Here is a 20,755-nt window from a genome sequence, read left to right on the forward strand (position 1 = left end):
TGCGGCGTTATGATGTTCTGAGTCTCCTTCTCCCTTTGTTAAAAAAGCCAGTATGTGATTCTGCATAATATTTTATTGAGTACTAATTAATAATAATACTGAGTTCTCAGTCACACTTTTATTAATTCGGGATATTTTTCAATATGATTGATTGCACTTTGAGAACATTAAACATTTTTGGGGGGAAAATATTGAAGGAGCACTGTTAGCGAACATGTACATTTAGTTTTACAGGTGTTGTTTTGTTTTGGATGTGCAAGGTCATTATAAATTTTCAATGCGTTTCTCTTATATCCTTTTATTTTTCTTTCTTTCGATCTCTTCATCTGCGTCTATAGATAAACAGTATATTTTACATAAAAGGGACAGAATGTGTTGTGTTGGGTTGTGTCTACCAATGAAGGTTGAAACTAGCAGACTGCATAAGCGGGTGTGCAAAGTAAGCTCCTAAGGTAAGTGCAGTAATTGCCAAGTATGGCAGTCGAAGAAACTCCTTGTAGAAATCTTGAGGTAACTTTTGTCTGCCATCAAGAATTGCTGCAAAAGGGAAAACACTTGTTCGACTCTTGACTAGTTCAAAATCCTCCCCAAATTTTGTAGCCAGTCGTCTGTCTCCATTCCAGACACCAAACAGATGGTGAGCAATTAAGCCAAATGAAGCTGCAACAGCCACTGAATTTCCAATCCAAATCGTATGAGCAAGACACCAGATAACCTGCCCAACCATCTGAAAAGCAAATGAGGCAAGGGTTTACATTGTGCAACACAGAATTAAGAGAAGAGACGCATTACCAAAGAAAGAAGAAAGATTTGCATCACAAAAGGTTTATTTATTGGCTCAAATTATGAAGACCACAAAAAGCATGAACGTGACAGAATTTATCAGTGTCATACTACATCTAGTTACGGTATTAGAGGTATACCTGTGGATGCCTGGTTATTCTTATGATCCCAGTTTCCCATAGATGTAGTTTAGGCTTGTCAACAGCTGCAACCTCTAAAAGATTGAAAGTTGAAGGGTATAGGAAAAAGAAAGAAATGAAATTTGAAATCCACAGAAGTTGATGAAGCCCAGGAGCATCCTGGACCTGCCAGAGTTGAAGTCCATCATATCTGTGGTTAATAAAATACACCTGTATCATGACAGAAAACAAGCAAAGTAATTTAGTTTGAATCAACTTCAAGTTTTCTCTTGTTACAAAAATATGCTATAAATCTAAAGTAAATAAAAAGAGATGGACAACAGTTGCTAGGGGATACAGAGCAATAACTCACAATAGTACTGACAGCCAAGGGTAGCGATATCCCTGCAAAGAGTACACGGAAAGGTCTTTCTCCAATGAGTTTCTCGCCAGTGTTCCTGAAGCTAGCCAGGCCACTGTGGACACCAGCAAATATGAGAATTAGTATTAACAGTACCACCTGCAGAATACCATGAAAAGAGTTAGTAACCAACCAAGCACTGTTGCAGCCTTCAAATGTGTTATTTAAATGCAACAGATACTATTACATCTTTGAAGTGAGTTAATTGAATGATACAGACAACTAGACAACCCGTACAACTAAAAGAAAAACAAAGATCTGCATATGAATTGTGTTAAGAGGGTGCGTGGCTACAAAATAAGCACCTTCATAATGATCTCAAGCCATTATGTAAAAAACCAGATTTAGCTCTTTACGTTATACATGGTCATAGTTCCACGCACCTCTCAGTTCTGCAGGCTCCTAGAGAAAAGGTTGATGGTACTATGTTGTTTCCCTTTGGCCATGATTAGTCCAGTGATACTGTCAAGTTTGTACTGCAAACTATTTTCACATGTGGAATGTATAGATTATCGGGGAAGTTCATCCCCCTCCAACTGACACACTTTACTTTTACTTCTTTTTTCCCAGGCAAGTTTTCGTACTTTTCAACAAACACCTTTCCACTTTTTCTCAAGGATAAACAAAAATTACCAGTGGATGAAGAGTAAGAGCCAGACTGTATAAACTTAACAAACACTTGTAGGAGAACAAAATAAAATGAATTAAATTTCTGCCACAAGTTAAAATCAATATACCTAGACTTGGGAACAAGGTCAAAGAAGGAACTTCTGAAAAAACTTGAGGAGCACAACTTAATTATAAATTATAGGAAAGTTTGATTCATTTTCATCCTTGATTCATCTTAATTTCTTCTCCACAAAGTGCTTGTTAAGGAGTTTTATCCAAACTGGCTCAACGACAAGGGTAAATATCTTCCAAATTCAATCCAATTCCACGACAAGCTACTCATTTGAGGCATGTGTGCACTCCACTCTCAACAATTAAAAGAAAAAAAAAAAAATGGGACTTTGGACCTTGTTCAGACCCCTTTGAGAGCGGAAAGAACCGGTCTTATACATTAACATCACTTTTATAATTTGAAAATGAAAAGTCAACTCACCCTTCCTTTTCATTGATTCTAAACGCATCCATTCGCGCAAACATACCCAAATTTCAAAGAAAACAACAAATTATCCGTCTTTATTTCTAAACACACTAGCGACTAGTAAGTGAGCTACCTCCTTCGTAGGAACAGAACACAGAATACAAAATAGTGGAAATTGTTGGAAAAAAAAAATTGAAGGACTGTAACCTCATGAGAATCGGAAAGCGTTGAAACGGCGTCGATGAAAGCTTTGCCGTAGCCAGTTGAATTGTCAATCCATGCGACGTTGAGAACATAAAGAACCACTCCCAGAATGCCCGTGAAGTAAATCCACGAAGCTATTTTCTGTTCCCCCAATTCAAACACGGCGGAGTCCTCTCCAACGGGCTCTAACTCGGTCTCTTTCTCGCTCTCACTCTGTTTGATTGAAGTGCGGAGAACGAAGTGGCGACCATAAATCGGCGATTTTGAATGGGAACGAAGCAAATTGGAGAAGCATTGAGAGTTAAGGTTTAGGTTTGTTTTGGCGATTGAATTGGAAGAAGAGAGAGGAAAAAAAGATGGACGACGCTGGGCATAGTTGGAAAACAGAGAAACTGAGGTAGACACTACAACAGAGCTTGCCATGTTAGTTCCCTTCTTTCCCCTCTGTTGTCGGAACACCACTTTTATTTCACTCACAAAGATGAATACACACTCAATTTTAAGTATTTCGACTGTCAAATTAATTACTATTTAAGAAATGTGATATTAATGAATTATTTATGACTTAATTATGTTTTAAGGTTACGATGGACCATCTTTAACAAAAGTTCTAAAAATTGTGATATTAATGAATTATTTATGACTTAATTATTTAGAGATGAACTAATTATATTTTTTATTAAAATTTAAGAGATAAAAAAGATATCTAACTCGATTAAATTATTATAAAAATATGTTTTTCTTTAAATAAGGACTAATTGAGTAAAAAATTATATAAATTAAATTATTTTTTTCAAGAATTAAGTGAAAAAAGTATCTGAAAAACAATCTATTACATGAATTTTATGTGAGAGGTACTTCTATTGAAATTATAATAAAAAATAATTTTTTATTATTAAATTATGACAATTTTCTCTATAATTTTAAGGGTTATTTTTTGATTGGTTTCTATTTTTTTATCTCCATATACTAACATTACTTAAAAAATAATATTTCATGTTATAAGAGAAAATATTTTACACTTATAATTTATAGATTCGGATTGTGGTTGTAATTAAAGGTTGATGTTACACAGATGAGAACATGTAGGAAATTTAGGCTCAAATCCCTATGTGACCAAAATTTATAAAATTCCTCCCATCATAGCGACAGCAATGATTCTAGCAAGAGTATATAATTACAAGAACAACTTACCTCGGACAAAATAAATGTTGTCACGAAATGTAAATGATTGATTGATAAAAATGGATCAAGTTTCTATGAAACCTGATCTCCACCATCAGCGGTTTTTATCTCAACTGCTTTTGGTGACTACTATAACATTCCCGGACCCACATCGGCATGTGTCCCTTTAAATCATTCTGTCATTCATTCATTATATAAGTGTTAGGACCATGGTGATTCAGATACACTCACACACTCCATTTCAAATTCAGAATCCGTTACTCTCAATTCAATTACCCATTTCCAAGGGATACACAACCTCCTAGTTTAGCAACAAAAGTTCTAAAATTTGGCACTCCTTACCCAACACCAACCAACTCTCAAAAAGGGTTTCTTTTCGGTGTCTTCTACCTTGAAAATGTCTGCTGCTGTGTCTTCCACAACTTCTTCTCATTTTGTGGAAGAGCTCAAAAACAAACCAACCGACACCAACAACAACAAAAACAACGTTGGTGGCGAACCAGAGCAGCCTCCTTACAGTGACAGTGCCAACTCTGATGTTGCAGAAGAAACTGAGCCAGAGGAAGATGATGATGACTCCAAGTTGGAATCTGACAGAGAACTGGATATTGGTCCTCAAATCACCCTCAAGGAACAGCTTGAGAAAGATAAAGTGAGAGCGTCTTTTCTTTTTCCCTTTTGTTTTTGAATGTTTGTTTCTTCACACCCTTTGGTTTTGCAGCTGTCTTTTTGATGAAAGATTTTTCTTTTGTGTTCAAAGGATGACGAGAGTTTGAGAAAATGGAAGGAGCAGCTTCTGGGCAGTGTTGACATGTCTGTCGTTGGAGGTGGTGCTTCGTTTTTCTCTTTAACTCTTCAACTTCTCTCTCTCTCTTTCAAACTCTTACATTAATGTTTGGTTGGAATGCAGCAACTAAAGACCCTGATGTGAAGATTTTGAGCCTGACTATTACGAGCCCAGACAGGCCTGATCTCATCCTGCCAATTCCATTTACAAATGATCCTAAGAAAAGCCTCTTCATCCTTAAGGAAGGAAACAAATGCGCCATGAAATTCACCTTCTCTGTCTCCAACAACATCGTTTCTGGTCTCAAATACACAAATGTTATTTGGAAAACTGGCGTTAGAGGTCTGAGACAGTACTCCTACTGTTTATTTAACGTGATTTTCTTTTTTGATTGAATAATGTTGACAGTATTTTTCATTTCTTGTGACAGTGGCCAGCAGAAAAAAGATGTTGGGAACTTTTAGCCCCCAGAAGGAACCGTATACATATGCATTGGAAGAAGAAAGTACCCCTTGTGGCATGTTCGTCAGGGGAACCTATGCAGCAAGAACCAAGGTAACACATTCCACCAAATTTAGAAAGTTGATTTGTTCTTTTAACCTTTGAGTGGAATACTCTTGTGTACCAAATAGTATGTGTATGAACTCACTAACTAAATTTTCTTGGTTCAGTTTGTAGATGACGATCAAAAATGCTACTTGGATGTCAATTACTACTTCGAAATTCAGAAGAACTGGGCAAAAACTGAATGAGATTTGACCTTGAGCAACTTGGAAAATTATCTTTCCTTTTGGCCTTTTGTGTGTCTCTTTGGAACATATTGGAACTCAACTTGGTTTAGTTGTTAATCAAATCCAGTTAGCACGATTGTAAACGTGCGTGCCATATGCTTATGTTACTGCTTCCATCCTTTTCCTTTTTCTGATGCCAAGATGTCACAAATAAAATCACTCTTAATTTTTACTGTGGAACTTGCACTCACTGACTTAAGATTCCCACATAGAGTTAATTTATTGCAATGTCAACGAAGGTTCAAGAGATAAACAAAAGAAAAGAAAATTGAATTAGTATATCTTAATCTACATTGACTAAAGATAAAACTATTTCGCAATATAATAAGTTAGTACAAATTTCATCTTACAATTTGGTTTCATGTAATTGAGTTATGCTTAAAGTTCACTTCTTAACGATATCCTCGACTACTGAATTTGTTTTCTTATGCAAATGGCTTAAAGGTCCGTAAGTTCTTTTGGGGGCCAAAAGCTTTTCTCATCATATGAATGCCCACATACTTGCCTCAAGCATGCACTTTACTAACAAGAAAAATAAAGGAAAAAGCAGAACTACTAATGAAACTAAGATTGGGCCCCTAACCCGCCGATGATGATGGACCAAAATTTGAATGAGTGCACACTCTCCTTTATAACATTTTGTGAGTGATTGGAGATTGAACTAACTTTATAATCTCATACCAATTATGATTTACGTAATCAATAATTGCTTCTAGCATAGGCTTTGTTAACTTGTTACTGTTAGTTTGTTGTGTTGGCTGAATTGTTCTTTCAATTGTCATAAAATATCCTACTTCTTCTGTTTGTGTTGAATCAAATCGATGCCAACTCATTTTGAATCAGTACGTAATGATGGTGGTTACGAGTTAAAGAAATTCAGAATGCTATATTGCTAGCCATGATTGCACACATGGGGTGGGTCACCAGAAACCATTTCCTTGCAGTTTTACAACTCTAAGATTCCCTACTTCATTCTTATACATGTTCTCACTAAATTCCTCAGTACATTGCTTTGCCAGAAAAATTAATGTATCAAATTATTCATTAAGAATTAATAATGAATAAGTATGTTCAGGACCGAGTGTTGGATAGGATGTATCTGTATTATAATTACAAGAACATTCTATTCTGATGTTGAATACAGTTAAATGTATAATTTGACCATTATTAACCGAAGTGCAATACTAGCTATCTTATATTTTCTGACAAATCATGAACACTTTTAACTGTAACAAAAGAAAGTTGTAAAAGTATATACATACATTCAGAAGTAAGTAAAAAAGCATCTTCATTATATTTTTTGTTTCTTTGAAAAAGCAAGAATGAGAATAGCTTTTAACTAAATTTAAAATGCATACAATCTTATTATACCAACACTTTTAAAGAGCTTTTTCCAAAATGTAAAGATGCTACTCTGTAGTGTGCACTGTGCTATCATTACATGCATGCCCTGTAGTTGATGATGCCTTCAGCAGAAAAGAATTGTGTGGAACTGGAATGGTGTTAATTCACTGATAATCTTTTTGTGATTGTTGTGATAATGTGTTGTCGGGTATGGAATAATTTGAGCAAAGGTAAAGGACATTCTTTAACCTTACTTTCTTTCGAAGTAAAGTTGCTTAGTAATTACTGACATTAATCATTGCATGAATCACAAACACAAGCCATGCAGGAATGGCACTTGAATAATTTTCAACATTACTTAACTAACAAGTTAAAAGACTGGTTTTGGGTCCAAGTATATATGAAAAAGTACACATTAACTAACGAAATTGTAGAATTTTAAAGGAAACTTCGGTTAGATGACATAAACATCAAATAAAACACACAGACTTAAAATATTTCTAACTTTTCATATTGAGGAATGAAAAGTATTCAGTTACTGAAAACAAATGAACGTGTACGTTGTTCAAATTAATAATGATAACCATATATAAAATAGTCTTAAATAAATAAAAGTAAAATGTATACATCATGCAAAAGATTAATTGGTGTGTGAACTTACATGTAAACAAATTGAATTGAATTAAATTAAATAAATTTTATTTTCTATTTGAATTAAATGAATCACCAATAATCTATAAATTGAGTAGAATCGATGGTTGTATGGTTAGTAAAAAAAAGTTAGAGAATTGACTTTTCTTTGGGATAATCTGTAAGGAATTGTGATGAGTGGAGTTAATTGAATTTGACCGGCCTAAAAAAAAGCAGAAAAAGACATAAAACTGTGTGGTTTGGACTACATTTTTCTCAAATTTTCAACAGCACACTTCCCTATAAGCTTGTGATTGACAAAGTTGTTGTGTGTTTCCTCCACATCATCATTTATCTCCATTTTATTTCCTTAAAATAATGACTAAATAAGTGCCTGAATTTTCAAGAAGCGAAAATCGAATTTGAGTTTGACCACAAAACAAACCAAAGGTCATAGTAGTCAGGTCAATTATGGGTTCGTTCTAGTTGACCTAAACAAATTAAAATGAAAATTTTCTTCCGTGTATTCCTGCACATTAAATTTGGTTTTGTCCACCTAAAACTGTAAATTAAGACCCCAAACCAAGCCAAAGCATGTAGCCACAGTTTAATTTTGTATTGGCCAAAGTTAAACATCTCTCATTTTTGTATACTGCACTGTACAGAGTGATCAGAAAGCATATGCCTATGTACATGTGAGCTATATAAGTTCACAAAAAAATTAAGCAACAAATGAATCTACCAATGTTTCTCTACTCTCTATGCATCCATAAAAGAGAACTAACTTGGAATGAATAACTAGTAATCTAACAGTGCAAACTTGACCTGCAATCCAATCTTACCACCCTCATTGACAAGCTTAGCAGCTGTTACCAACCAATGTCCTGGAGCATGATGTGGCCCCCGCAGAACCTCGCTTGTATCCACGTATTTAAGCAGTTTTCCAGAACGAACAGGCACAGGTGGACCATTTGGATAAACACCAGAGTCAAGTGATGTTGGAGCCTGCTTCTGAGGAGAAGTAGTAGTGACACTTTGCTGTGTGAATGAAAATGTTGTGCTTAAATTTGTGAGGAAAGATGATTTTCTTGAAGCCTCAGGTGCACCACCCCAATCTGATTTCCTGATGCTGCAATTGGGTATGTGGGTATATCGGAGGCGCAAGTGAAGCACATTCTTTGGCCAATTCCCTTTGCTAATGAGCTGTGCACCGGTTACAATGTAAACACCACCACCACCACCTGATTCTTGCAACCAGTTAGGGTCATGTTTAACCACTGCAGTGCACACGTTTGCAAATCCCTTCCACCTTATTGGCTCCAGAAAGGTGTCACAGTATTCATTATCATCAGATCCTCGCCACAAAGATGCGCCTGAAGAGTGGATCATCATTGTCTTTGGGAGGCTTGAAAGATGGTGTACATGTATTGCAAGTCTATCACATTTTCTTCCTTCCAAGTACAGACGGAGGCCTACCACAGGCTTTTCTTCACTCACTACCTGATATTGTTTCGCATACAATAATAATACATACATAATTGATGTCAATTATAAGCACGAGTTTGGTCAAATAGGAGGAAGAAAGGGTTAGGCTAAGAGAAGTACCTGTGCAGAACTGACATGAAGCTTGGGAGACATGAAACCAAATTGCAGGGAAGGGGAAGTACTCTTTTTCCTTTGATGCCTCAGAGGTAGCTCATAAAACATTGGTGCCCATTGCCTTGGAATTTGAAACTCCAAAAAGCATTGTAAATCTTCGGGAGGGGGCTTATCTGTAAAGCACAAATGAATCATTAAATGTCGTGTTCCTTAAAGGTAAAAAAATCCTAGATGACTATGTGCATAAAAGTAGTACATTATAGAATTATTAGTGAATCTGAGAAGAAGAACGTACAGCGTAAGTACAAATTGATTGCATGACTAAGATAGCCACTTCCTGGAATTCCTGTGAGAAGTGAGGAAATAGGAACAAACTTGAAGAGGATAGCTTCAGGATTAGAAGCCACTGTCTGGAGCCAATTTGAGTGACCGTGCTTGAACACATCTCCTCCTCTTTTTGAACAGATGATAGTGAGGCCCTGTTCCAACATAAAATTAAGACATTAACAACTTACAAAATTTATCTCTTATTCAGTTTAAATTTCAAATGGCAAATATTTCTCTTTTTGTGACTTACATCCTTGCTTGAAGTTTCTGAAATGCTGGTGAACAGCGTTGTGTTTGATTGCATCACTTGATTGAAGACCTCAGGAACCTAACGAATAAGAGAGACTGCATCAACAGATAAGTAACAAATTTGTAAAAACTAAAGAAAATAAAGTGCTATGCATCATTACTTTTTGTTTGGCTTCTGCGGATGTGTTTGTCTGTTGTTGAGAAGGGCTTCTTAAATCTTGAAACAAAAAATCTCCTAGATTCTCTAAATGTCTTCTTAGATCACCAGGTGAAACCTTTGAAGAATGCTTTTGTTTGACACATATTACATCTTGACCTCCAACAGCCATACCTGTTATTATGTGTGTTCCATATGTTTGAATGAACCTGTCTTAACAAAATTGGTTAGCAACATTATCTTTCTATGGTGAATTGTTGTTGTGGCTTTGTGCTTACCTGGTTAATGAAGCTGGGTCCCACTGAGCTGGAACAGACTTTTTCACTTCCTCTTGCAGTATGAGGTGTGAAACAGTGAGGTGCAGATAGAACAGGGAAATGAAATAACCATCAAAAGCAAGATACTTGATGTTATGAGCATCATGATACCAATCACCACTCAGATCAAAAAGAGCATTGAAATAGCCAGAAGGAATTTTTCCCTGTATTGCCGATTTTTGATTTAGCAGCTCAGACATCTGCTAGTCAAAAAAGAGTCATGTAACAATGCTTAAATTGGTTATCTATAAAAATTGTAACAAATTGAATCAATTAATTCAAAGTGATATCTTACAAACTCAAGCAAGTTTTTTTCCTAATGTATGACAGTTGCGCCTATAAAGGAAAATAAAAGAATTTTAACTTCTAACATACTTTAGTCCTGTGTGGAACAAGTAAAAAGGAAGAAATAGTTTCATTGTTATTATTATAACTAAATAGGAGCCAAGGCATTCTCAAAATACCGGTCCTAAATATCATTCTTAGAAATATAGGTATAACTCAAACCGAACTACTATTTAAATGAGCTAAGTTTAATCTCTTACATGAATTTGTTCGGAATATTAATTTATAGTATATCAATATCTTTCTCAAAAAAATCCTAACGATAAGAGTCTACAAAAAAATTCCGTGATTTTGAGCTCCACCATACTATTGATTTTGCTGTACTAGAAGATAAAGTTATGAATGTCTTGTATTGTGTATGTGTATACATATCTCTGTATTTAATGTAGATTCAGGCCTTTTATTAATTACTTTACATTTTTCTTTTAAAATAATATTTTAATTGAGTTTAATTTATATACACGAGAGTGGTTTTTTGACAAGGACATCCAATTTGCAACTTGATTTATATCATTTATAAATATATAGAAATGAAATACCATAAACATTCTTTTATACATTCTATTTATTTGTATAACAATAACAATTATAATAATAACAATTATCATAATTTTTTTCTAATAATCTTAATTTTTATTTTGTTTGAATTGACTTTCCTACTCTAATTTTTCAATTATTGCATTTTCTAAATAACTAGCATCCTCTAACACATAACACAAATACTATTTCTTATTACTTAATGTTCATTATAACCCTTTTATTTTTATTTAATTTTTATAAGGTACAGAAAGATATCTCTTTTTACTAGAATAACTTGTTATTAAATATTATATATATATATATATATATATATATATATATATATATATATCAGTAGAATTTTGGAGACAAATTCTTTTTTCTGTTAGTGCCAAATGGGAAACAGATAATATATTGTAGTCACGGTAATGTTTAGTGGAGTTTTAAAAATGTTATCTTTGTTTACATCTTCAATAGATTAGAAATTAATGAACAAATTGACCAGTGGCTAGAATATTCTTGTAGACTACTCAACAATCCAGAAGATCCACGTTAAGGGGATGTTTTACCATTCAACCCATTCAACATATATATATATATATATATATATATATATATATATATATATATATATATAAATCAAGAGTATAGTATGCGTGTGTGAAAAAGTCACATGTGCATAGTCACTGGCACAGTTTCTGAGACATGGCACACATAGGAATTCAACCAGATAACTTTGGCAGAATTTCACAAATTGATTGAAATTCATGCAGTTACCAGAACATACCATTCAGGTAAAAGAAAAAAAAAAATCTCTGAATATGCGACAAAAAAAAATCAAATCTTGTAATTGTTTGCAGTTCCGAATTTGTAAGCAGAACATTCAAAAGCTTGTTTTATTATATGAAGAAGTAACGAGGGAGGGTGCATCAATCTCTGAATATGTTCATAGCATATTTTCATTAGGAAATCAGTGGCATAGATAACTAACATAAAGCCAATTTTCATTAATATTAACCTTTTCCACATCCCATGAACGATTTCTCCACTGAGCAATTTCATATTCTTATCTTATACAAGAGTTCTGAACCCCCCACAAATTAATCTGTAAATTTTTTCAAGAAATATATTTGAAAATGTGAACAAGAATTATGGAGAAAGAGAGAGAGAGAGAGAGAGAGAGAGAGAGGAAGGGAAGTAACCTGATTGAATTGAAGAACATCAGATTTGAAACGAAGACGATCCCCCTTGTCACAGCGAATATCCTGGGAAACATTGGGAATGGTAGCAGCAGTACCAGGAACAGTAATGTCCCTCTTGTTGTCTTCATCAACAACCACCAATCTTGCACTCCCTTTTCCCTTGGCAAACTTCAATCGGAAATCACTTGTGAAATCAATCCCTTTTCCCAGATACTCTATCGGATTCGGAAACACACTCTCCATGCCCATCAAACATGCATTCCCTAATTCTGAGGAAGATATCATATAATAATAGGAGTAAGGGATAAGTACCTAATAACCCTTAATTAATGGGTCGTCCTTCGCTACGTGACTGCTATATGGTAGTGGCGGTTTGACCTTGGACCACTCTGCTTTTTCTCCTTCTCTGCAACACATTGAAATAGCAACCAAACTCAATTAATAATTCAAAATTATCGCATCATAAATGTAAAATCCCTACTAATTCTATAAAAATACTAAAATTTATGCTTTAATCTAATCATATAACAATACCAGAGATTGGTGGTCAACGGAAGGAAGGTTCGAGGAAGGAGAGAGAGACTAAATTAGGTTTGAATTTGATCCAAAGAGAGCACACGCCACTACAGTTATCAGAAACAAACAACCCTTCTATTTTTGCATCAGACATAAAGTTGAATTATGGCATACTTAATTACTACTTTATTTTTTAATCATGGTCAAAGATTCATTCTCTTCTCAGGTCTCTCTACTCACAGATCGTGATACTGTATCATTACAATAACAAAGTGTGTTTTTTTATTTTTTTAATCAATGATACTGGATATGTGCAGAATTAATTCATAATATTAATTAATTAGATCTTCAGTTATAATTTTTAACATAGTTATTATCAAAATAATAATTTTTGTGTAAGTTAAAGACCGTTATTAATCATAATCTTTGATTGATATATAACAATATTCATAGCTCGTCTTTTTAAAATAAAAATAAATTGATTTAAAGTTCTTTACCATATAGTCACAGTCTAGTAAGTTTAATCAGAATTATAGTTTATTTTTAGAATCCTTTTAATTTTCTTAGACAATTATTTTGTTTTTTAAACCTCTTTATCATTCACTAGCGTAACACAAGCGCTATCGTGCATGTGTATATGCATTAATATTTATTAAAATAAAGTGAAATATATCAGAACAGATAAAAGAATAACTATTGATAAATAAAGAAGAAGAGAAGAAGCAGAGACATATGATTTTATAAAAAGTTTGTAAAAATAACGGTCAATTTTTAAAAATTTAATAAATTATTATATTTAAAGGGTAAAATCTGTATTTTGAAAAGTGGACACAAAAAAGAGAATCCCCTTTACATATTGTTATAAATTCTCATATGCAGCGGCAATGTTCTAACTCACATTATTAACAATGATTACTACATTTAAAACATCGTTCATTTTAGAATTTAGAATACTATCACAATTTTATTTTTAAAAAATAATTTATTAATTAATAAAAAATATATATTTAAAGTGTTCTTAACTGTACATGGTTATTGTTGTTAAAATATATTCAAAATATTATGTCTTTTAGTCGAAAAAGTAGAGATACTTCACCTCCTTTTAAAAAAGGAATAGTTTAATACAATTTGAATATTGTGTATAACACTTTCAAAGATTTAACATCAATTTTCAAACAAAATAAAATCATATCAACATATACCTTTGAACTCTAGTTTTATTAATAGTCTTTGAAAATCAAAACTGCAATTAAAAAGGTTTATTAAATGCATTGACTGAGTAAAAGCAGATAAAATTTAAGTATTAATCCGTATAATATAAAGTATATGTAAGCATTTTTTTAATTAAAATTAAAAAAAAAGTCCTTTAGTTTTAGTAATTAAAGAAACAATTAATTGCAAAGTGAGAACGGAATAAAAAAAGAAGGCAGAGTCAACTCTAATTGAGTCGTTGGTCTTCAGTCCTACGAGCCATGCTTTGAGATCTTCTCCCTTCTTCCATTATACGTCATATTCATCAATTTTACGATAACATTACATTATAATACAAATGATATATGAAGATTATGTAATAACTGTTCGGTTCAAATTCTGCTAAAATTTATTACAGAATATCACATGTACTTTTTTTACTGTGTCTAATTTTTTTCTTTTACATGGACATCTTATATTAAATTAAATAGAGATAACATATATTTATAATATACGAATAAATATAAATATCATCTTATAAATTGATTATGTGAATTAAATTAGAATTAAAGTTTATTTTTAAGTTAGGTTTGAAATCCACTTTTTAAAATGGTATCCGTTCAAAGTATATATTAATGAGATTTGTTGTTTCTTGAACTTATTAGTTATTATCAGATCCTTATCAAATTATTATGAATGTTTAGTATCATATTTAAGATTTATATGTCTTGAGGTGAGAGTGTGTGTTAAAAATTCTATATCAACTACAAATAAACAAATTTATGGTACATAAATGAATCGATTCTTGTTTTACAAGTTGGTTTTATACAATTAAGTTAAATTTAAAATTAACCTTGTAAGAATTCTCTATTCAATAATATTTATAATATTTATATTAATAGTTTGATTCTTAAATTGACATATTTTATTGATAGAAATTTCGATCCTTTAGAGTTATTCAATATTTTTTTAATGTTTGGAAAAATTACCATGTAATTTTTATTTTATTTTATAAACTATCGTTTAAGAGAAAATAATATTTCAAATATGTTTTCTTATTTAACAATAGAGACAGGTAGTCCCTATTTTCTTTTTAGATCAGTGACTTTAGTTAAACAATCCAAATTAAAACACTACATAATATTTACTATCATAAGATTTTTTTTTTTAAAAGATACTTATAATGGACTTCAACATATCATTTTGATCGGTGAAAAAGTAAATCACACATAATGGTCAAAGAAAACTGTTGACATTGATATGTTCACTATTAATATGTTAATTTAGAAATTTGAACTAAAATTATTAATTTTAAAATATTAAAAATTAAACAACAGGGCAGCATCAAGCAGTGAATGACGGAAAAGGAAAATGACACAAAAAAAATAAATAAGAAGACTTGATTTGTTTCTAGCTGGATGCAGAGTTGCTCATACAAAATACTTTTTGTGTTTTCATAGATAACGATCTTTGTAAAGAAAATTAGTAATTAATTAATCCTATTTGTGATGCTTAATTCATATCCATTCTTCTATGAGTGTGTTTCAGTGAGTATGAAAAAGAAATATGTGACACCTTCATTGTTATTCTATAAGAAAAATGATTTTTTGACTACTAAATTTTGAAAACTTTCTCTTATAATTTTAGGTGTCATCTTCTAAGTGATTTTTTATTTATTCTTTTTCTCATTTTTAATATTTCAAAACAACTTAAAAGATGACACTTCATGTTGTAAGAGAAAGTTATCAAAATTCAGTAGTCAAAATATCATTATAACAATACGAATCTATTGTCACAAAAAAAAAAATCTTATTAAAATATCTTGAGCTAATATTGACTAGACTGAAATTAGGTTAACTACTTTATTGGTAATTTCTTGTCTTCTTTATTGACTTAGCTCACATATAAACAAATAAAGGAAAGAATAGAAAATTAGAGAATGTAACTCAAGTAATTTATGTACTGTTTTTTTAATCCGTCATTTAAAATTATAAATACTATTAAAAATTAATTATTCTTCTTACGTGTATATATATTACATATATCTGTAATAATTTTTCTTTTTATTTTATGAGGATACACTTAAAAAATAACAATAAGTAGTATTATTTCTTTTACTAATAGCAGCTTCGTATTTAGTTTGGTGACATGGTGAGCAAAAACGAGTCATATACTCTTGAGCTTTGAATTTTGACTTATAAGTTGGATTTCGTACCCTTTAATAATACTTAATTTGACGATCAAAGTTTATTTATGAATAAGTTTGAACTTTTTTTCGTTGGAGTAGATAGATTTTCAAGTAAGAAAAGTTATTTTGAATAGTCTTTTGAAGTTGAAATTATAGTTTCAGGTGTTTGTTTAGTTATAAGGTTGTATATGTATAAATTTTGAATTAATATAACATTTTGGTTAAGGTTTTAATTGTCTCTTTAATTGGAATATAAACTCTACTTTGAAATAATCTGCAAGTGATTTAGTAGGATTAATTAATTTGATTATGATGATATAAATTTGAAAGTAATTAGTTGATGATGACTATTTTGAGCATTTCATAGTTCTAAGTGAGTATTTTAAATTGTAACAAAATGTAAAAGAATTGGAGTATCGAAGAATAACATGTTTTTTATAATTTTTTTTTATTTTCATTTTTTCTTTACTTATTTTTTTCCTTGTCTTTTTCTTTTGACTGCTCATTTTTTTATTCACTATTTCGTGTTGTTTTATAGTGTCTTGTGATTCGCTTATTTGGTCTTCAAAGACTTAACATGGAAACACGAAATTAAAGTAATTTTTTACTCATTATAAACAAAACAGAAATAAATTATATATATATATATATATATATATATATATATATATATATATATATATATATATATATATTGGTTGCGGGTTTAGTTCTTCCATAAGTATCACATCAAAATACTTAATTATTAAAATGTAACAATATAATTTAAGCAATAAAGAATTAAAAAAAATGTCAAATGAAAAAACAACCAAACTACTGTTTTAGTTTGAAGAAATATAAACACAACAAAATGGATAAACTTAGTTGAATTCAGGTTGAAAAGCTATGTGGCATTATCTCAGTGGCAAAGCACCATAGTTTTTTTTTTGTAAGTACAGTGGCACTCGGAAAAATATTACATCTAATTTATGCAATTGGAAATCAGGAAACTAAAATAAATTTTAGGTTAAAATACTCTCTTAGTCCTCGTTTTTGTCGCAAAATCTCAATTTGGTTCTCGTATTTTTATTAGTTTCAATTAGGTTTTCATTTCTGTAAATTAATATCAATTAGGTCTTTTCGTCAGTAGAGAACGAACTAACACTGTTAAGTAGGTGCCACGTGTCAGCTCCTCTTTTTTTGAATTTTTTGATTTTTTTTTAATTTTTTAATTTTTTTTTAAATTTGTTTAATTTCTTTTTTAAATTATTTATGTCACGTGTCAGGTTTGTAGTGTGCCACGTGTCAATCTAATATGGTGACACATGTCAAATTAGTGTATGAATCTCAATTTGGTTCTCATTTTTGTTAATTTGATTTGATTTTAGTTCCAAATTTTTTAAAAAAATTTTAATTTCATGTGCTCCAAATTTAGAACAAATTTAATTTTTTTATAAATATAATGATGATACTTTCATTACAAGTGATATTTCTATTAATAAATTTATATTTTAAATATTTGTATAATATTCAATATCAACAATATTTTAGAGTTGACTTAAAAATAACAATTTTATAAATTCAAATGTAAAATTTTAAAATAATTTTATAACAAATTAAAATAAATATATTTAAAATTTTAATATTAAATACAATTAATATTATTAAAATATTTAATAAAAATATCAATTTTAATAAAAATAATCATAACATTATATAAAAGTAAAATTTGGTTTAAATTTGGAGTGCGTGAAATTGAAAATTTTTAAAAAAATTTGGGACTCAAATCAAATCAAATTAACAAATATGAGGACCAAATTGAGATTCATACAATAATTTGACATGTGTCACCATATTAGATTGACACCTGGCACACTACACACGTGACACGTGGCATAAATATTTTTTTTTTAAATTAAAAATTTAAAAAAAATGTAAAAAAAATTTTAAAAAAATTCAAAAAAACGAGGAGCTGACACGTGGCACCTATTTCCGAGAAAAACCTAATTGATACTAATTTACAAAAATGATGACCAAATTGAAATTTTGCGATAAAAACGATGACTAACGAAGTATTTTAATCTAAATTTTACGATCATTATTTTGCGAGAGAGAAAAATTAAAATAAAAAACAATAAAGAATGATAAAGAAATAGCAATTTCAAAAGATAATTAATTTTAAATACATTTGGAATAATTCGTCATTTTGTTCGATTAAGAAATGTCAAGTAATAATTTTTTGTGCGTGATTTAATTATTCACGGGATCTTTTATAAATCATAATTTTCTGTAAATTCTTCGTACTATATCATTATTATGTTTGTTATACTTGAAATAAGTAAGATTTTAATAAATTTATGGATTAAATATCTTTTTTATGTTTTTAAATTTAGATAAAAAAATTAAAATATGCTAATATCTCTATTTTTAATGTATTTTAATTTTAAAATTAAATAGATATAATTTTTTTGTTTAATAACATTAATTTTGTTAGACATGGTTTTACATTTGAGTTTAAATATATTAAAATGTTATAAACAACTAAAACAATATTTTAAAACGTTTTTGAGATGTTAAAAATAATTAAACACAATTAAATTAAAAAATTATATTTATTTAATTTAAATTTAAAAATCAAACTATATTAAAATATTTTGAAAAAAAAATAATTTACGTCAAATTTAAAAATAAAGATGTATTTAACCATAAATTTATATTAGAACTTAATTTGTTTGGTACTATGATGCACCGATACTTTAACTTGAATCATGTATCCGTATCTGACACGTATTATGTCTGATACTTTAGGACACTTTATCGATACTTATCAATGGATTATATAATTTACAAAATCATAGTACATTACAAGTAAATCTTTGAATAGTGATCAATTTTAGTAACAAAAAATAATTAATCACTATATAGTGATTAAATTGACAACTAAAATAGTTCTAAAAAAATTATAATTGGTCTCTAAATTGATAATTAAAATAGTTTCAATTATAAATTGGTTTTTAAATTGGTCATAAAAATTAGCTGTCAAGTTTTGGCTATCAAAATAATTGGTCTCTAACATATTTATTGTTGGTTACTAAAATTGATCATTATTTAAGAATTTTTTTTAAATAATATTTTTATGATGACAATAATTTATATTTTTTATGTTAACAACTTTAATATATATGTTTTTAGTCTTGCTTCACATAAAAACAATTATATATTTATTATGTCTTTAAGAATTATTTTATATTTTTTATTTTATAAATATTATTATTTTAAAAATTTTTGATGTATCAGATTAGTTTCATATCAAATATCAAATACACTTATCGTATATGCGTTGGTAAGATAGTATAAAAGTCGAATAAGAAACGAACTTTAGTATAGAAGAGCCACGTGTGATGCCACTAAATTTGTGAAGGGTGCCACGTCAAGTTTGTGAACCACGCGTGAAGCTGCATGCTTCCAACGTTGTCACGGTGTTATTGTACCACTTCCTTCATCATCAATCTATCTATCTATCTATATATATATATATATATATATATATATATATATATATATATATATATATAACCATAACCATCTCAAACATTCAACTCATCAATCTCAGCCCAAAAATGTCGACCAACGACAACCACCCACAAGTTCTAGACGCCGAGCCAACTGAAACAGGAACCTACCTCCGTGACACTGCTACATCTGTTATCCAAAACTTCGACCCCATCAACAAAATCCACCAACATCTTTGCGCGTGAGCAAATCAATTTAATATACGTTTTCTTTTCTTTGATTAGTCTACCATGCATGACTGTTACAATGTAATGCAGGTTTCACTTTTACTCCGATGACATGACCCGACAAGTGGAGGCACACCACTTTTGCGCGCACAAGAACGAGGAGATGAGGCAGTGTCTCATCTACGACGGCCCCGAGAAGAAGGCGAGGCTTATAGGGCTTGAGTACATCATCTCTGAAAACCTATACTTAACACTGCCGGACGAGGAGAAGCGTCTCTGGCACTCTCACTTGTACGAGGTCAAGAGTGGTCTCCTCTACATGCCTAAGATTCCTGCTTCCATTCAGCGCCGAGACATGGAGACAGTCAGCAAGACTTACGGCAAAGTTTTCCATTTCTGGCAAGTTGACAAGGGTCACTCTCTCCCATTTGGGATACCTCAGCTCATGATGGCTTTCACTAGAGATGGCCAGATCTATGATCACCTAGTCAAAAGTATATATACATTTCCTTCATGTGTTTGTTGTTTACTTTGTAATTCTTGGTCTTCATGGCTTCTATTTGTAGGTTGTGCAGAGCGGATGGGGATAGACTATGATGAAGAAAGGAAAGGTAGGGAATATATGACAGGGCCAGAACATGGAATTCATCCATTGGCCAATGGAGGGGGTAAGGGACTTGAGACTCGCCTCAGGGAGGTCCACCTCAACGCCGATTCTGCTCCACCGTCAGCCACCAGGGTCTCTGTTGTCTGAACATCTTCTGCTTTACCTATATAGGGGACATCCTGTGTTTTCTGAACATCTTATGCTTAGATGTTTCGGAACTTTATATTATAAACATAATGTAATGTGTTTTAATGTCATATTATAATAAAAATGTTTTATCTTTATGTTTCCTCTGATGATTCTCTGTCGTCTATAACATGTATTCGATATGTTCTGATATTGATAATAGGTTTTTATCATAATGAGACATATTTGTCTCTGGGTGAGCCTTCAATTGTTCATATTTGTATATTCATAACGTTCTCTCTCCTTTACTCAGTCCACCAGCAGACTCTTGGAGAGATTGAA

General features: G+C 31.0%; 4 protein-coding genes across 5 annotated transcripts; 2 read left to right on the forward strand and 2 right to left on the reverse strand.

The window, feature by feature from the left end:
- Positions 1-261: 261 nt before the first annotated feature.
- On the reverse strand, positions 262-3,097 carry LOC114195875 (15-cis-zeta-carotene isomerase, chloroplastic). Its single transcript, XM_028086340.1, has 4 exons — positions 2,618-3,097; positions 1,276-1,422; positions 924-1,133; positions 262-727 (listed from the first exon to the last, which is right to left on the reverse strand). Exons 1-4 carry the CDS (start codon positions 3,035-3,037, stop codon positions 392-394), a joined length of 1,113 nt encoding a protein of 370 aa, XP_027942141.1. The 5' UTR covers positions 3,038-3,097; the 3' UTR covers positions 262-391.
- A 904-nt stretch (positions 3,098-4,001) lies between these two features.
- Positions 4,002-5,557, forward strand: LOC114178821 (rho GDP-dissociation inhibitor 1-like). Its single transcript, XM_028064935.1, has 5 exons — positions 4,002-4,451; positions 4,560-4,626; positions 4,710-4,928; positions 5,017-5,141; positions 5,258-5,557. The coding sequence occupies exons 1-5, from the start codon at positions 4,197-4,199 to the stop codon at positions 5,336-5,338; spliced, it is 747 nt and encodes a 248-aa protein (XP_027920736.1). The 5' UTR covers positions 4,002-4,196; the 3' UTR covers positions 5,339-5,557.
- A 2,389-nt stretch (positions 5,558-7,946) lies between these two features.
- Positions 7,947-12,728, reverse strand: LOC114162687 (MACPF domain-containing protein At1g14780-like). Of its 2 annotated transcripts, XM_028046651.1 has the most exons (9): positions 12,601-12,728; positions 12,379-12,472; positions 12,067-12,234; positions 9,962-10,200; positions 9,688-9,892; positions 9,528-9,605; positions 9,246-9,429; positions 8,957-9,123; positions 7,947-8,851 (listed from the first exon to the last, which is right to left on the reverse strand). In XM_028046651.1, the coding sequence occupies exons 4-9, from the start codon at positions 10,198-10,200 to the stop codon at positions 8,150-8,152; spliced, it is 1,575 nt and encodes a 524-aa protein (XP_027902452.1). In that variant the 5' UTR covers positions 12,067-12,234; positions 12,379-12,472; positions 12,601-12,728; the 3' UTR covers positions 7,947-8,149. The 2 variants fall into 2 exon arrangements, with proteins under 2 accessions (XP_027902452.1, XP_027902447.1); XM_028046646.1 differs by having other exon boundaries at positions 12,067-12,472.
- Positions 12,729-19,499: 6,771 nt separating this feature from the next.
- On the forward strand, positions 19,500-20,552 carry LOC114191566 (oil body-associated protein 1A-like). The gene is made up of 3 exons (XM_028080813.1): positions 19,500-19,694; positions 19,771-20,174; positions 20,247-20,552. Exons 1-3 carry the CDS (start codon positions 19,561-19,563, stop codon positions 20,432-20,434), a joined length of 726 nt encoding a protein of 241 aa, XP_027936614.1. The 5' UTR covers positions 19,500-19,560; the 3' UTR covers positions 20,435-20,552.
- Positions 20,553-20,755: the final 203 nt, after the last annotated feature.

The sequence above is a fragment of the Vigna unguiculata genome, chromosome 1, assembly GCF_004118075.2.
Source record: "Vigna unguiculata cultivar IT97K-499-35 chromosome 1, ASM411807v1, whole genome shotgun sequence".
Lineage (NCBI taxonomy): Eukaryota > Viridiplantae > Streptophyta > Magnoliopsida > Fabales > Fabaceae > Vigna > Vigna unguiculata.